The 16,858-nt window shown below is 39.2% G+C and overlaps 1 protein-coding gene across 1 annotated transcript in view; it reads left to right on the top strand.

Annotated features, from left to right (window-relative positions):
• HECTD4 (HECT domain E3 ubiquitin protein ligase 4) overlaps positions 1-16,858 on the top strand; it is a 107,567-nt gene that overhangs the window by 67,618 nt on the left and 23,091 nt on the right. The window contains exons 36-55 of the mRNA XM_065417694.1: positions 455-735; positions 1,142-1,331; positions 2,781-2,862; positions 3,623-3,825; positions 3,979-4,114; positions 5,206-5,388; positions 5,485-5,655; positions 6,051-6,220; positions 6,699-6,814; positions 9,665-9,768; positions 10,057-10,218; positions 10,343-10,491; positions 10,794-10,873; positions 10,999-11,162; positions 11,756-11,993; positions 12,463-12,599; positions 12,766-12,892; positions 15,346-15,483; positions 15,930-16,066; positions 16,223-16,383. Of these exons, the coding sequence (XP_065273766.1) occupies positions 455-735; positions 1,142-1,331; positions 2,781-2,862; positions 3,623-3,825; positions 3,979-4,114; positions 5,206-5,388; positions 5,485-5,655; positions 6,051-6,220; positions 6,699-6,814; positions 9,665-9,768; positions 10,057-10,218; positions 10,343-10,491; positions 10,794-10,873; positions 10,999-11,162; positions 11,756-11,993; positions 12,463-12,599; positions 12,766-12,892; positions 15,346-15,483; positions 15,930-16,066; positions 16,223-16,383 (3,129 nt within the window). The remainder of the gene's footprint in view (positions 1-454; positions 736-1,141; positions 1,332-2,780; positions 2,863-3,622; positions 3,826-3,978; positions 4,115-5,205; positions 5,389-5,484; positions 5,656-6,050; positions 6,221-6,698; positions 6,815-9,664; positions 9,769-10,056; positions 10,219-10,342; positions 10,492-10,793; positions 10,874-10,998; positions 11,163-11,755; positions 11,994-12,462; positions 12,600-12,765; positions 12,893-15,345; positions 15,484-15,929; positions 16,067-16,222; positions 16,384-16,858) is intronic.

The raw sequence follows: 16,858 nt of genomic DNA, 5'->3' as shown, positions 1-16,858 counted from the left end.
CTTATGTTTATAAGCTTTGGTGCCTAGGGAAGCTTTCTTGGATTATTTGAGCTGGAGGATTAATGGGACTAAATAGCAGCATTTAAACTGTTTTGCTCTAAAATTTGTCATGAAATCTCAAATAATGGAACGGTCTTCAAGAGCTGTTTTATGAGAGATTATATGGGAAACAGGCAAACATTTTTTATGGGAGTTGTATAAGAGGCTCCAAACACCAAAGAGAAATAATGGGGTATCATTCATCTTGCATTTGAAATTGATTACTACTTAACTCTGATGGACCATTTTATGTGTTTAATTTTAAGTACAGGCTTTAATAATATAATCATGTATCGCCATAAAGATCCCTTTACCCGTGGCAGGATGTCATCTTATAGTTTGTATTTGATTACAGGAGTATGATTTAACTTTCCTGTTTTGCAGTCAGAGAGATGACTATGCTCTTTTCTCTCAGGAGTCACATAGGTAAAGCGATCCTGAGCCAGCCAGCCTGTGTGTCCAAACTTCTCTCACTGCTTTTGGACCAACGACCGTCTCCAAAACTCGTCCTTATAATCCTCCAGCTGTGTCGTGCTGCGCTTCCTCTCATGAGTGTAGAAGACTGTGGAAATGTTGAACTGCCCCCATGGAGTTACTCTGTGCCCTCCCTGAACAGTGAACAGGATGACCCCAGTGACCCAGCCTCCAAGATTGCATCACTACTCTTAGCAAAATTGGCAGATTATGTGGTGCCAGGTGCTAACCGTTTCTCATGTCTAAATGTTTGTTCTTATTATGGGTAATAAGTGTGTCACAAGCTTGAGAAATAATGCATTATTGTGCAAGAGGCGTGTGTTGACAAAAGGCACAATTAGGATAAATGGGTATTAAATGTTCGTGTTCAGAAGCTTAACTTGCCAAAAATTTAACAGCAGGATGAGTTTGAATATCTAGTAGTAGGCATGTTTCTATAACTCTGGCATTCTGACTGTTCAGTGTAGTTCAATTTTCTGAATAGGGTGTTTATTGCAGACACGTGAAAGAAAGCTCATATAAATCTAAAGGCAATGCATATAAAGCCAGGAAAGTTTGTTAAGGAAGCTGACTTCAAAACAATCCTTGAAAGTATCTGACTGTTGCGCTTTTTCTTTTCTGCTTGAAGGATGTCAGACAGTTCTGTCTCCAACTGCGTCTGAACCAGATACCACTTTGGCAAAAACCAGCCCCAAAAATTCCATAAAAGGAGATAAAGATCCTGGAGAAGAGAGTGAGGCAGTGGATGGTAAACTTTCTATTTTTATTCACAAACGGGAAGATCAGTCATCCCATGAAGTCCTTCAGCCCTTACTGAGGTAACTTTAACTCAGTGGATTAGAATTAACAAAGCAATTGGGGGGTTTCCATCTTTATTTCTATACAGTGCCAGAACTGTAGGAAGATTTTGTGTTGGAGATGATCATAACTGAGCAAAAGCAAAATGCTTCAAATTCTGTTTTCTGTTGCTGCTTGTAAATAGTGGGATTTTTATCCAAAAGTGAGTTTTGGTGATGATGTGCAGCTACATAAATAGAAATGCACACAGCTACATTGAAAGTTAAACCACTGTTCCCCAAACTTGGCCCATTGATGCACAGACACCATCAGCTCAAAAATCAAATTTCCATTTGTACTTTAGAGGAAGAGAAATCTTTTCTTTTCACCTATTTGTTTTTGTGTATTTGACAGCACCTGGTGTATAGTCAGGTTCATTATTTTGTTGATGGTCAAATGCACTTCAAGTCTAATTCATTAACATAGTGACCTTGTCTGTGCACTAATCTAGGGGAAGCTTATGTTCATATTCTTCCCCAGGACCTGCAAGAGTGTGTGAACCAGTGACCACAGCGGCAAAGCTGAAACTTCAGAGGCAGATACGCAAAGAGGGAGGGAGAGGGTAGAGAAGTCACAGCCTGTTTGGGGAGTGTTGCTCTTTGATCTGCTCAGAAACCACAGCAGGGGAGCAGAAAAACCCTTTCAAATGTGTTTTTAAAAGAATTAAACACAGGACCCACTACTTAAATGGTACTCTATCAGAAAATTTGAAGAGCCTCCTGTTAATCCACAACACAAGGTGATATTACAAATAGTAGAATCACCAGAAGAAAAATTATTTTAAATGTCACTCTCAGTAAGGCCCTCCATTAGAATAATTCCATTAGAACTTCAGAAGTGATCTTAGTTTTCAGTCATACCAGCTCAGACTGTGATCTCTGTAAAACTCACAAGAGACCCCTCCAAAATAAAAGTAGGATGCTGGAAGAAGTGATGTTGGTAGTTCATTACATGACACCCCTGTCTCTGAGTCAGCCTTGAGCCACTGCCTCAGTATAATGCTAACAGGCATTGTTGTTAAACCATTCCTGCCAGCAGTGCTCTCTTTCAGATGAAATGTAAAACCAAGACTCTTAGGCATTCATGGCCACTAAAAAACCTCATGATACTTTTTTTTGTAAAAATAGGAGAATTAACTGCAGTAGCATCGCCAAATTGCAATGTGAATAACTACATTCTATATACTTACATTTCTCCTGCAGTTTCAGTACAATGGTAATCTTCCCATGGTGTGTCCTCAACTCATTAGAATTGCTGTGATATTAAGCAGCTCAACTGGAGAGAATTCTTTTCACTACAGAGCAGGTTGAGTTCTTCATGTAAATAAAGGCTTTAAACTGCTTTGAGATCCATTAGAACAAAAGGATAGCTAGTTCACTAATTTTACATAGTAAAGCCACATTTAATAGGTTTTATTCTTACATTTGTAGTAGTTCAGAAGGTCGACCATTCCGACTTGGCACTGGAGCTAACATGGAGAAAGTAGTGAAGATGGATCGGGACATGACTAAAGTAAGGAAGTAATAAAGATAATTGTTTAACATATTAGAAATCATTAGACAGTCAGCATTCTCACTACCCCAGTGTTCTTAAACCTTCTGTAAAAGAACCAGAAAACTAAATTTAATTCTCTTCCAAACAGATAAATTTGGCTAATATTTATAGTAAACAAGTGAAATTCAAGAAAACTTGTTCATAAACTTTAGCATTATAATGATGTTATTGACATGCATATGTAAATCCTTGAAAAACAGGTGTTGTGTTACTGCAAAAATATTTCCACTAATGTTTTCTCAAACGTGTTTGTCATGGTTTTGTGTTCTTTCACAAGTATTTAAGGAGACCGAGTTTTACTGGGATGAAAATCCATAAAAAGTAAATTTCAAAGATCATGTTAGAATATTTAAGGAAATTGGTTTTAAATTCATACTCATGAGTATTTGTGTCAGAAGTACTCATGCATTCTTCGATCAAAGAACAGAAACACCACCATGTGACTATCTGACCGACTAAACTAATAGTATTGAATCCACTCCTTGATCAAGTCATCGATTAAAAAAATGAAATCAAACAAAAAACTGTCCAATATGAATAATGAATACAGTTTGAGGAAGTGTTGATTTCTTTGTGGTTATACCACAACTGGGGTCAGGGGGAAGCGAAAATTTGTCAGATAAATGATTCCCTTAGCTCTGGCTACCTTGGGTTATGATTGGTCTGAATAGAGCTATTTAAATAGTCACTTTGAATATCTTCCATATTTCTTTTTCAGAGTGGCTGCTGTGAGGTTATTACAGAAGAGGCTGCTGCAGCTCTTCGGAAGGCTACCAAGTGGGCGCAATCTGGCCTAATTGTCAGTGTCGGGCCACCTATTGAATCTATCAGTCCAGAAACCACTAGCGGGCTGTCAACTGGTGACAAAAAGAAAACTGCTCAGACCTCCATTTGCAGGGAGAGGAATTCTGAACTTGCCAGGTAGAAACTCACTGTGGAGTCTTCAAAAGAACATGAATGTCTTTGTAGGAATGTAGAGAGTAACTATTAGTACCCTAATCTTGCATCACTTGTGTTGAGCAGGGGTAACAATTGAAGTGTTTATTGGGCAAGTGACATTTTTCTTCTCTACAGAACAGATCCTGTGCGCCCATTTATCAGTGGTCATGTAGCAAACAGTATGGCAGCAGAGGTGATTGCTCTGCTTCACAGCTTATTGATGGCACCAGAATCAAATGCAGCTCAAATATGGACAACAACGGCTGAAAAGGTAAGCAACGGAGGATTAGATATCTAAATGGGTGATGCACAGTACAACTTCTAACTGTTGGCATTCTTGAGCCAGTTCCTTCCTCTCCTGATTCCTTGTTTACAGGGCCGGCTCTAGGATTTTTGCCGCCCAAAGCAAAAACAATTTTGGCCGCCCCCGTTTTTTAATTACCCCCACCCCCGGCCCCGCCTCAACTCCGCCCCTTCCCCCAATCCCCAGCCCTGCCTCCTCCCCCCAGGCTCTCAAGCCTGGGAGGGAGAGCAGCGGCCGCTCGGGATCTCCCCCTCCTTCCCAGGTTTGAAAGCCTGGGAGGGAGGGGGAGACTCCGAGTGGCCGCGGCGCGGGTGCCGCTTCTCCCCCTCCCTCCCAGGCTCTCAAGTCTGGGAGGGAGGGCGAGTAGCGGCGCGCGAGCGGCAGCGGAGGTGAGCTAGGGCGGCCGGGGCACATTTTTAGGGGCGGCATTCTGGCGCCGGCCATGCCACCCCTAAAAATGTGCCGCCCCAAGCACCAGCTTGTTTTGCTGGTGCCTAGAGCCGGCCCTTCTTGTTTAAAATATATTTTTTAATTGTCACTGTCCAGATACTATCTGTCCTAATAGCCCTTCTTGGGCCCATCTGCCATTTCAGAGAATGTGGGTGGAGGATGGGGGAAAGAATTTGTCCAAACAGATCTGGAAACAAGGAATTGACTGCTGATAAATGGCAGTGTTACATTTTTTTATACTTCATAAGACTGTTTATTCAGGCAGTCATCCTGCCTTGACAGACCAATCCTCTCTCACCCGGACCCCTAAGGGCCAAAATAATGGTTGGAGGACGAAGTCTTTGCTTCCAGATCGCTTAGCATACATTGTGGCTGGTCAGGCTGTGTGCTGGAGAGAGGATGACACATCATTGCCCTTCTAACAGTTATGTGGGAATCAGCAATGGAACCTGGCTTTGTTACTCACTGATCACAGAACTTATTTTAAAGGATGACCATACACTTCTTCTTGAAAATTAAAATAGTTCCTCTGGTGTATTTCTAAAAAATTCAGCTGTGCCCTCAGTGCCTACACTTTCCTGACCCATATTTCTGCTTTGAATATTTAGGTTCTGTCTCGGGCTCTGATGTACATTCCACAACTTGGGAAATACGCAGAGAGTATCTTGGAGAATGGGAGCAGCAGTGGCAGGAAACTTGCTAAACTTCAAAGAATTGCTCGACAGGCGGTCGCTGCACTGTGTGCTCTTGGTGGCTTTAAAGAGACAATTAAAATAGGTTCTGAAGTGCAGGTAATTAACTTCTTTTCCTTTTATACTTCAAGTGAGAGGTGATTCTTTTGATCATTTTACAATTTTAAAGTTGTACTTCCTTGTTCATTTTTGTAGGTTTTGGGTAGAGGAATAGCAGGAAGCATTGGAGTGGTGGCTTCTATTAATGAACAGGAAGGTATAGCAACTGTCAAATTTCCACCTGCCAGTATAGACTGTAGAAAGACCTCACAAGCATCAGACACATTAACTATTCCATTATCTAGGCTCTGTGTTCCAAGATCTGAGGTAAGGTCATTTTAAAATCCAACATTAAGTGTAATAACAAATTGTAATTATACTGTGATTTAAAACTACAACGACAATAATCTGCAGCATGTAAAAGCCTAATTCATGTTTGGTTAAAGATGACTTGTGACGTTTACATCATTGTTTTAAACATTTCATAGCAATGTTTATATGTAATTTCTCATCCAAATAACATATTATTCATCCTTCAGCACTTAAGGATGTTCCATAGCATGTTGTGTTACCTTTCCTTTTGGCTTGTGATTTTTGTCTGGTGCTGTTTTTGTGATAGTACAAAATGAGAATTAACTCCAGGTGATGAAACGCCCTCATGTCTTAGAAACTAACTACTTGAATTTAACTTTTTACCGTGCCCCCACCACCACCACCATCAGGCATTGCCTCTTCATAAACTGTCCATTACTGAGAAGGTAGTACAGGCAGTCCAGTCCATGTTGCTTCCTCAGGAGGGAAGTCTATCTATTCATACCTCACTTCCTGCAACAGGAGATGGCTCAACTCCAGTAATGGCAGTGGTCCGGCTCCTTGGAGAAATAAGAACAAGGTGAGGTTTTGTTCATTATTTTTAAAGGGCTCTAAGTGTACAAGGTGCTGTACAAAATGTAAATGCTCCAGCCAATTGAGGTCATCTTGAGGCTTGTTTTTCCCATGTAAATATTAGCATCTTGCTACATGGAACAATTGTGTGTTTAATAAAGAATCATATTAGTTTCCAAAAGGAAATAAAGTTAACTGACTTCGTTACAATGTCCTCACTGCTAATAAGGAGCCCAAAGCCAGGAGTGGACTTGGCAACCTGTTGAGCTGGGTGTTTTATTAACATGAAGTTAGTCAAGTCATTTCTGCAGCAGTCCCAATGAACAACTAAACAAACAGAAGTAGACAAGAATACGCATTTTCTTGAGGCTAGTCCTGAAATTATTTTCACAAGTATTGACATCAAGTTCACCATAGAATGTATATTTTTTGTTTTTTTATATATAATATACATTTTTTTTATTTTTTTATTTTTTTACATTAAGAGCATGCCTGGTGATGGCCCAGCTATTAGAAGACAGTTTGTTTTGTGAAGAATTCATACAACAATGTCCAGCTGCTGTAGAAGTTCTTAACTTGGTGGCACAAGAGTGCAGCCCTGGTATGTATTTAACATGTCCATACAGTTTTACTGTTGTATTTTGTCAGTGCAGTGAGATAACAGATAAGTAAGGTTAATTTTAAACTTTAGATACTAGGCTATATCCCAAATAAAAGTGAACTATTTAAATACTAAGGAATGGAAGACAGTATTAATAGCACTTACTAATATAATACAATGTGGCTTATTACAGTTGCAGAGATCTCAATAAATTTATGGTGGCTAATAGCTTGACTTCTTAAAATTAGGTTTTAGGTATAAAGGCAGTGGATTTACACCTAGTGTGAATATGGCCGTCGAGTTTCCCCCCTCCTCATAATACTCTGGTCTCATGGCTGGTTCACTGGTTTTGTGTCTTGTTTTTGATAAAGAATATCAGAATTTTCCCAGGAAGCCTCTCTTGTATTGATACATACATCAGGGTGCAGGTATACTCAGTTTTAGTCAATAGCAAAGTCAAGTCTGAATGAAATTGCAGGTGATTTACTCAAAACTGTGAGAAGTTATAATTTTATTAGTAATCTGTGATGGTGATTTATTTATAAGCTGTGGTATTTACATGAATGTACCCATCCATACTAATGTACAAGCTGAGAGGAAGGGAAGTCTCTAAATCTTGGACTTTTTTTTTTTTAATTTCTCCATAGTTTTTTGAGTGTAAGCTGCTGTTTTTTCTTCATTATTCTCTTTTATTCATTCTTTAGTGTATCAGTGCTCTTCTTGCCTATTTTAAAGACTACTCAGTCACTTTGGTGTTGATTTCTGCCTTTCTCTGTCTTGTAAGTCTTTCTCTCCACAACTGTTGTTTAACCGTAATATAAAAATAGTCAGCATTCAGGTTACTCCACTGCTGTCTTTGGAACTTTTATTCTTACAAATTTGTTGTTTTTAATCTTTCACTTAAAAATATATTGGCTTTGTAGAACTGTGTTATGACATATGATACTGTTCCCAGTAGTGAATATACTCAGTGTGATTAGTTTAAATAAAACACAAAAGAAATAATTCTTCCTGCCTGACAAAATTTGTCTTTTCTCCTTAAGGTTTCCCTTCCCCATGTCACTGACATGGTTCCCCTGCTTCCCAAAGCGGATGCTATCTTGGAGATATTGTTTTCATTGGCTTCTAATGTTCCAAATCTAAATGTAATCAGAAATTAAGTTTAAACCTTTGAATCAATTACAGGTGACTTGAATAGGATAGCTTCTTTAACAAGAGTTTTAACCCACACTTTTTATCTGTATAGGGACTAGTGAAAACATGTTGACTTATGTATCAGACAAACCTACAGATAAAGTAACAATAGTTAATAGCCAGGAGAAATTGTTACTTTACCCCTTCAGCTTTTCTTACTCATTTCAGTTTTTAAAAGGAATATTATGTAAATTTTAAAAGTATGATTTACTGTTCTGGATGCTAATTTAAATTTCAGTTTTAGAGTGTTTGCTTCATTTGTAGTCATTTGAACATTAGGTTAAATCCCCTTTAGCACAACTCTTCTTCAAATGTAGTGTTTTCCTTGATCAGGAATTCCCTGGCTCCCACAGTTAGGTCTGTGCACAGTATAGTACCTTCAGGGAAATGTTAACTAGGCCCGGAAGAGCTCAAGCACTATCTGCACTCAGCTTCTAGGGGAGACATGCACTTCATACCAGTCTTGTTCTTTCAGTGTCAGCTCAACCGCAGGCTAAATAATTTTAATAGGAGAGAAGGTTTATCTGTTCTCGTTCAGCCAAAGCTCCGTGGCCTAGTTTTTTAAATAACTAGTGATTTGAGGCGTCTCAGCTTTTGGGCACCCAACTTGACACTTAACGCAGCTTGATTTTTCAGAAAATGTTGAACACCTTCCATATCTGTCTTGGTACCCCAAATCACTAGATACTTATGAACAATGCAGTACTGGGCTTAACATTAATAGCAATCTATTCTATTCCTAGTGAGTATCTCCACTGGCCATTTTATTCCAATGGTCAAACTATAACTTCAAGGTTCCCTTTCCTGAAAGTATCCTACAGACTTCAGTGCATTGAAGCATCTTGACTACCTAACAGCAAACAGGATAGTTTGATTTGATGGTGTCTTAGTCAGTTTCATTTGCAGCTGTAACAAGCTCATTGATTTTATTTTAAATAAATTTAACAGAAACATGTATTGTCATAAGGAAAATTAAACAAAACAAGGACATTCTGAATAACAACGGTGGGGTGTAGGTATAGGGGGTCTTTACATAGTATGGATGTTAGGTGCTGTAGTGCTGTGTAGTATTCTTTACCATTCATGCTAGGTAAAGATGGAGTGACAGCCCTTAATGCAGATCAACTGCTTTTGTTCACCTAAAAATTTCGCTGTTACTTGGAAATAATTTCCATGTAATTTTTAGATTTGTAATTCCTCTCATACATGAGGCTTTCGCTGAAATATAAGCCATTCTCAGGTGTACTCCTTAGGTTTTTCTCAGTTTGGGTTTTTTTGATTTTGGGATGGTGAGGGGGAAGAAGTGAGGGAAAGATTAATTTCTGAAATGGACCTGATTGTGACATTTAGAGATTTTTAGCATAGGTGTAATCTTGAGATCTCAAATGACTGTCTCCAACTATCAGAGGGGTAGCCGTGTTAGTCTGAATCTGTAAAAAGCAACAGAGGGTCCTGTGGCACCTTTAAGACTAACAGAAGTATTGGGAGCATAAGCTTTCATGGGTAAGAACCTCACTTCTTCAGATGCAAGTAATGGAAATCTCCAGAGGCAGGTATAAATCAGTGTGGAGATAACGATAGAGATTTAGTTCAATCTCCAACTAAACTCTCATATTCCCAGTATTAATGGTGTTGGTTTGGTTTGTATTGTTACAGGGGAGAGGCTTCTCGTTGTAGAAGTGCAATGTGAAAGGTTAAGAATGTTATATCGAGATTGTGCTCGTCCCCCACCTCCGCCACTCCAGGCAGACCGAAGACAGGTAAACATATCAACAAGGTGCTGCTTTTCTGGCTCTTTCTCTAATGGATTCAGTTTCTCATATGGTGGTCTAAGGATGACCGGAGTCAAACCATTACAGTGGTTTAAAGGAAAAAGAAAAATTCATCACACTTAAACATTCTTGAATGCAACATATTGGTTACTTAATTATATCCTGGGTCGAGTATGCATTCCATAGCAGATCTTGGACACTGGATTTCAGTAGAATGAAATCTAGCTTGTGACCTCAAATGCAGTCAGACTAAAACACTCTTTACCTGTTTTACAGCCCAAGGAGATTACTTGGAGCCCTTCTAGAGTGTTCCCACCTGTGCGAGCATGCATGTTCTCATCACATCTTACAGCTGTGACCTTTTTGGCTGACCCTAGTGCAGGCGGGGGACTGCCTCGTGGCACGTTTATCTACGCTACCTCCCCAGTTCCAGTACAAGTAAGAAATCACTGTGATGGAGCAAATTTCTGTGTTGTTTTACCTTCCCTTTTTTCTTTTTTTTTTTTTTTTTTTTTTTTTTTAAAAGATGACCAACACATTTTCTGCATGGCTGTTTCCTTAGGCCCCATCATTTTACTGGGAGATTGAAATAGTTTCCTATGGAGATACAGATGACGACACTGGTCCAATAGTTTCATTTGGGTTTGCCACTGAAGCAGAAAAGCGGGACGGCGCGTGGACAAATCCTGTTGGCACATGTCTCTTTCACAAGTATGTTGCAAATGTGTTCATTAAAAATTACAGCCTGGTGCACTGCGTAAACTGAGTATAAGCGCCTCTGGACTGGCACCAGGCTTGCTTTTTGTTCCTCAATAGTGCTGAATGGATCATTTCAGTGGAGGGATTAAAGTTTTGAAATATAGTAATTTCTTATCAAAATGAGGAGAGTTCCAGCTGCATTTTAGCAGTATATAGCAACCACCTGAATGCTAACTGATGGTCATTTACAATTATTTTTTACCCTAGAGGGCTGCTCTTTTATGTTTAACTTTCTTCTTCACATTTACTTTTAGTAATGGACGAGCTGTGCATTACAATGGCTCCAGCTTGCTACAGTGGAAGAGTGTTCGACTGGATGTGACCCTTTCTCCTGGTATGTCAGAATTCAGCTTATTTACTTAGCTGAAAGAGCCTGACACTTCTTAAATATAAACAAGGTAATGGATGAAAAACAGAAAAATCCTTGTTTCTTTTTGGTCATGTTTTATTTTCCTCTAGGTGATATAGCAGGAATTGGCTGGGAGAGAACAGAAGGCACTCCTCCCCCCCCAGGACAGCCAGCTAAAGGAAGAGTGTACTTCACGTATTGTGGACAGCGACTTGGGCCTTATCTGGAGGATGTCTCTGGTGGAATGTGGCCGGTGGTGCACATTCAGAAAAAGGCAGGTTTAACAATAAAACACCTACTTTGGGATGTATTTGACTTTCATCAACACTAGTCAATGTTCCTGTGTGGAAACCATAAAATATTTTTAATATCATTTTCACCTTTATTTATTAATTTGGGTTAAAACTTGTATTCTCTTTCTAATGGGCATATACCTTTACCTTTAATAGGAGCTAGTCTCACCCATCAAGACAATAAAGTAGAGCTGGTCTGATGAGGAGAATGAGCTAATCTTTATATACTAATAGGCCTTACTTGACTATTACTTCACTTTAATTTTAACAGTGACCTTGCTGCAAATTGCATTTGTCCAAATGACTGTATCTTGAAAGTACCAGGCTGAACAATTAAAGCTTAAAGATTGTATTGAGCAGGTTTATACTTTTCAATTGTGTATTATCGGACTTATTTTTTAAACTTTATGGTCAATAATGAAAGGAAATCCATATCACTAGAGGATATGGTAATGACCAGTGGGGATCTCATCCTGTGGCCAAGGTTTAGAATAGGAAGATCATATCCAAGGGTTAAAATAGTACTTTAAAACAAAAGCTTCTTCTCTTATGCTTTATTTGAATTTTGTTACAGAATACAAAAGTCCGTGCTAACTTTGGATCTCGCCAGTTTGCCTATGCTGAGGGACAAGCTCACAGGAACGCTGCTGATCTGTGCATTGACCTAGCTGAAGAAATAAGTGCCAACTTTGAAGCACTGCCTTTTGCCATGGCTTCCGATAGTGATAATGATGCTGGTACCAGCATAGCTTCTGATCCTGGAACCCATGGACCTCCTTGTAGAATTGCTGCTGTTGCCACAGCTCAGCAACGTAAAGTGATCATTAATAACATTTAAATTGCATGTTCAGTTTATTTCAGTAAAACAGTCTAAATCCAATTAAATGTTCTCTAACTGAAATTCTCAGGGTGCTTACCAGATAAAATACAATAATAAAGCAGCACAATAGACATTGGCAGATAAATGCTCACTTCATTTTAGACAAAGCATTCTAAAAATCAGTTATCTTTCTTTTACATTATATGGAATAAAGCATTCAAATTGTTCTGAGTTAAAGTACCCATAATGAAAAATTATTTTATTAGGGCTCTGAATGTAGTTAGATGCTTCACTTGATTGAGTCATTCAATGTGCTACACTATGTCAAAATGCATTAAGTAACTTCCACCAAGTGATTGGAGAGAGACCACAGAATGCAGCATATCTGAAGAACTTCATGAAATGTTTTAGCATGTCTAGTGATGATTGGGAGTTCATTATTTCAATTTGGTTGGTTGCAGAGTATGACAGTGACACTTCTTGTCATTATAAAATGGAACTCAGCTATGAGAACTTCTTCACATCAGGCCCAGATCCACATCCCCCTGCTATTGCAGATGACGAAAGCGATGATGATGATGATGACGACATCCCCCGGGTAAGGAAGATGGGACACCTCACATGTTGCAGAGCTGCTCTCTAACTATAAATCTTGTATTTAAAAAATGTGTTATGAACTGATTGTTTTTCTTTGAGAAATTAGAGTTTCCATTAAATCTCTTGTTCTAAATGCCATTTGTTTTTTGTTTGACTTCTCTTCCCAGGAGGATCACTATGCTCTCTTGGTTAAAGCCTGGGAGACTAAAGTTTTCCCTACAATTAGAAGACGGTTTCGCAATGAAGCTGAGAGGAAGTCTGGTCTAGACCAGATTAAAGGGGCTTTACAGCTAGGTATGACTGTCAAATGTTTATTTCTATGGTCGTAATTGTATGTGGCATATAACAGGTGCAGGAATGAAACTGTGGGAGCTGGATTGGTTTTGTTGCACCTACTAGAGTCAAGGCTGCAAAATAGTTTGTCTTCTGTTTTTCACATGCTTGTAACTTACAGAAACATTCTTCTTTTGGGTGAATATTTTCCATGCTTGGTTTCTGCTCAAAAGTGAGATATTTTGTGGGGGGTAGAGGATTGTGGAAAGTTTCTGCAAAATCTTTTCTGTTTTTTAGGTGATGAGCTACGAGTCTATGAGAACAGAAAAACATGTAGTAGTTTGGATTTTAAAAAGCCACCTAAACACACTTTTTAGACACAGCTATATCAATACTGACTGAAAATATGAAACTTGTGGGGAAGCATTTTTAGAAAGAAGAAAGGTTATAGATGATTGAAATGGTTGGCAGCTTGTTAGCATTTAGTAGAGCTTAATGACATTTCTACCCCCTTATGAGATAGTTGGGCAAGGAATAGAAAAAAGGTTCTACGTTTTTCATTGCAAAGATCTAACCATTACAACATAAAGATACGGGCTGCTGACATGTTAACCTGGTTCTTCAGGGCTTAATTTGGCTCATTTTGAACACTAAAATTAATGTTATTGTTGGTACCTTAATTTCTCTGTTTTATGACAGATTTTTTTTTAGTTGTATAATCTTGTATTATCAGAGATTTTTTCATTTACTTTTCTATAGAAGTTCTTTTAATCAAAATTACTTGGTTAAGGACCAAAAGATCTTGACAAAATGCTACACAGTTTTCATGAACTCCTGGTGGTGTATCTGCTTTCGATACTTGATTTTACTTGCTATTCAGGAGCGATTGGCAAAGTGCATAGCTGTAACCTCTATCAGACGTATGCTAATTCATTTTATTTTTATGGCTAGAAACCTTAGCTCTAGTGTTAGGGTTTTTTCCCAAGATGTGTCTTCTTCCATGTGGATAAACTAGTGATTTGGACACAGTGGAATGCTGCAGAAAGACTTTTCATTTCAGTACAAGTTTGGCAGCTCAGCCTCACGTGCAATTACTTGCTCAGCAGGAGAGTCAACAGCCTTCTCCTACAGCTTATGTACGGGGGACCAATCAGCCTGAATATTCCATGACACATGTGCTTTGTAAATAAGTCTTTCTCCTCTGTGCTTTAGAAGTCATTTTTTTTATTTCATTGCCACTCACAAGTTAATTGCACTTGGTAGGTCAAAGTTTATATAGCAGCTAGCATGTGAGTGACTGAGTATGTCTTTGTTCCTAGTCACTTGACACTGAGGTTCCTAGTCACTTCTTCATGCAGATTAAAATAAAACGTTCCTTTAAAAAAAAAAGTCATGAACAATTAAGTAGATAAACATTTCTGTTCTGATAAAATCAAAACAAGCTCCTGTGCTGTGGTTTTCCCTTTATAATGCTCTTTCTTAGTTTGTTTCGTGATTATTCTAATCCATTGGCTCATTAATCTTAGTTTAATGTACCCCTGGGTGGCAGAGGTTGAGGGCTCTAATGCAGGATATACTAGCTCATTGTTAAGAAAGCCTCACTTCAAATCAGCCTGATTGATAGAATTTAAATAATCAATAAAATCTCATGTACCTGTGATGCTGATGAGGATGAGCAGTGGTCTTAGTATTTTGGAAAAATCTGTTTATTTCTCACTTCAGCTGGGTGGGAAGAGTAGAGCTCCTGCCACTTCTGTTTTCCTTTCCTCTACTCTTTTACTCTAGGGCCCTTGATATGCCAAGTGCAACATTTCCAGATATGGAAACCATTCCGGATCGGCAACCTTCGGCACGTGGCTCGCCAGGGTAAGCCCCCTGGCGGGCTGGGCTGGTTTGTTTACCTGCTGCGTCTGCAGCTTCGGCCGATCGCGGCGCCCGCTGGCTGCGGTTCACCATTCCAGGCCAATGGGGGCTGCGGGAAGCGGCAGCCAGCACATCCCTCGTCCTGCACCGCTTCCTGCAGCCCCCATTGGCCTGGAACGGTGAACCGCGGCCAGTGGGAGCCACGATCGGCCGAACCTGCGGACGCGGCCGGTAAACAAACCGGCCCGGCCCGCCAGGGGGCTTACCCTGGCGAGCTGCGTGCCAAAGGTTGCCGATCCCTGGCTTATAGTCTGCAGGTAAACATTTAGTTTAACTATGAAATAGTTATCATCAGTAGTAAACAAACTTCTTTCCTGAAACAGATTAGCTCTGTAAATATTCTCCAGAAATCAGTATGATATTGCTTTAGACTTTTTGAGTGCTAGACATAAGGCCAGATTTTGCTATCTCTTATCCAAAGTGATGAGTGAGGTGGCGGAATCTGGCTTATAATGAGTAGATGAGACTATGTTGTAATGTATTTGTTAGATTGTGTGGTTTGTTACAAGACCAAGGCCAGCGTCTAATCCAGATGCTATTCTGTTTATCAGGAATGGTCGATATAGCCCGACAAACAGTAGAATTCCTTTATGAGGAAAATGGTGGTATCCCAAGAGACCTCTATCTTCCTACCATTGAGGATATCAAAGATGAAGCAAATAAATTCACTATTGATAAAGTTCGGAAAGGTATGTCTATTTCAATCTTTATTTGCCAGTAGGAGAAAAGTTAGGACTGAATACCCTTTGACCTTGGTGCACACAGGACAAAATCATTATTTGGTTGAATTAATGCTGCAACTTTTTTAGTTCAATAAATGGATAGAACTGGAGGGGTTAAATCACTGCTTTTGTTTTGCCTTTTTAATCACTTTTTAAAAAAGTGAATCACTTGTCAATATATGTGCTGTGCACAAAGTGAAAATGTTAAACAACCCACCAAATAGCAGAATCGGGTGTGCTAAGGCTACTACAACCTGTGCATTGTTAATGCAAACAGTCTTCGTGCATTCTGAGCCAAAGATTAGTCTATCGGACTCTGGGTGGTAGGAGTCAGCTTGTATATACTGTTAGTTTATTCAGGACCTTCTCATTGTAAATGATGTTTTGAAGACATGTTATTCCTTTATCTCCAGGCCTCACAGTGGTGACTCGCTCCCCAGACAGTAACAATGTGGCCAGCAATGCTGTGGGAACGGCTTTACCTAAATTTGCTATTCGTGGGATGCTGAAGACATTTGGTCTCCATGGTGTTGTTCTGGATGTTGATTCGGTGAGTAAAGCTATATTTAAGTTTTTTAATGGGTTTACAGCATTTTTCTCTGATCTACGTGGTAAAACATGCTAGTTCATGTAAGATGCTGTTTTCTGCTCTTTGAGTAAAGATGTGTCCAATGTATTGATGATGGCGTTGTGTTTGACATTTCAGGTAAATGAATTGGTGCAAGTAGAGACTTATCTCAGAAGTGAAGGTGTGTTGGTAAGATACTGGTATCCTATTGACATGTTAGAAAGGCCACCTGCTGGCTATAGGAGGACTGCAACAAATGGATTGGTTACTCTGGATAATACAAACATCCAAATTCACAGGTAAATAAGAAATTAATTTAGTGTATTTAGAGTGCATATATCAGTATTTCCATGCTTACTACTTGGATGAACGTACAGTGTTTCATACGGTAAAATGAATTACTGCAGCTTTGCATTAAATAGTAGATTTCAAGTAAACTTCTGAACACCTTCTTAGTACACTCACTAGGTTTAGACCTAAAAAGAGGTCATTGGATCTCCACATAGTATTGGCTAGATCATCTTTTTATATAAGGAGTTATGATGATCTTATTAGGGCATTATTAAAACAAGAATGATCTCTAAATTATTCATAAATATTTAGCTCTGGCAAGGGCAAAAACATCTTGTCTAGTATAGTCACTTATTGTGATGGTGGTAATTTCTGTTTATCATCTATGTGCTCAATCCTGTGTGATTCTGAACACTTCAAATTCCTACTGACTTCAGTGGGACTTCAGGGCACTTCACAGGATTGAACTCATAACTTGAAGGA

This window comes from Emys orbicularis, chromosome 16, assembly GCF_028017835.1.
Source record: "Emys orbicularis isolate rEmyOrb1 chromosome 16, rEmyOrb1.hap1, whole genome shotgun sequence".
NCBI classification, from domain to species: domain Eukaryota; kingdom Metazoa; phylum Chordata; order Testudines; family Emydidae; genus Emys; species Emys orbicularis.
The sequence above is the reverse complement of the archived record's forward strand: the minus strand, read 5'-3'. Positions and strand labels throughout refer to the sequence as shown.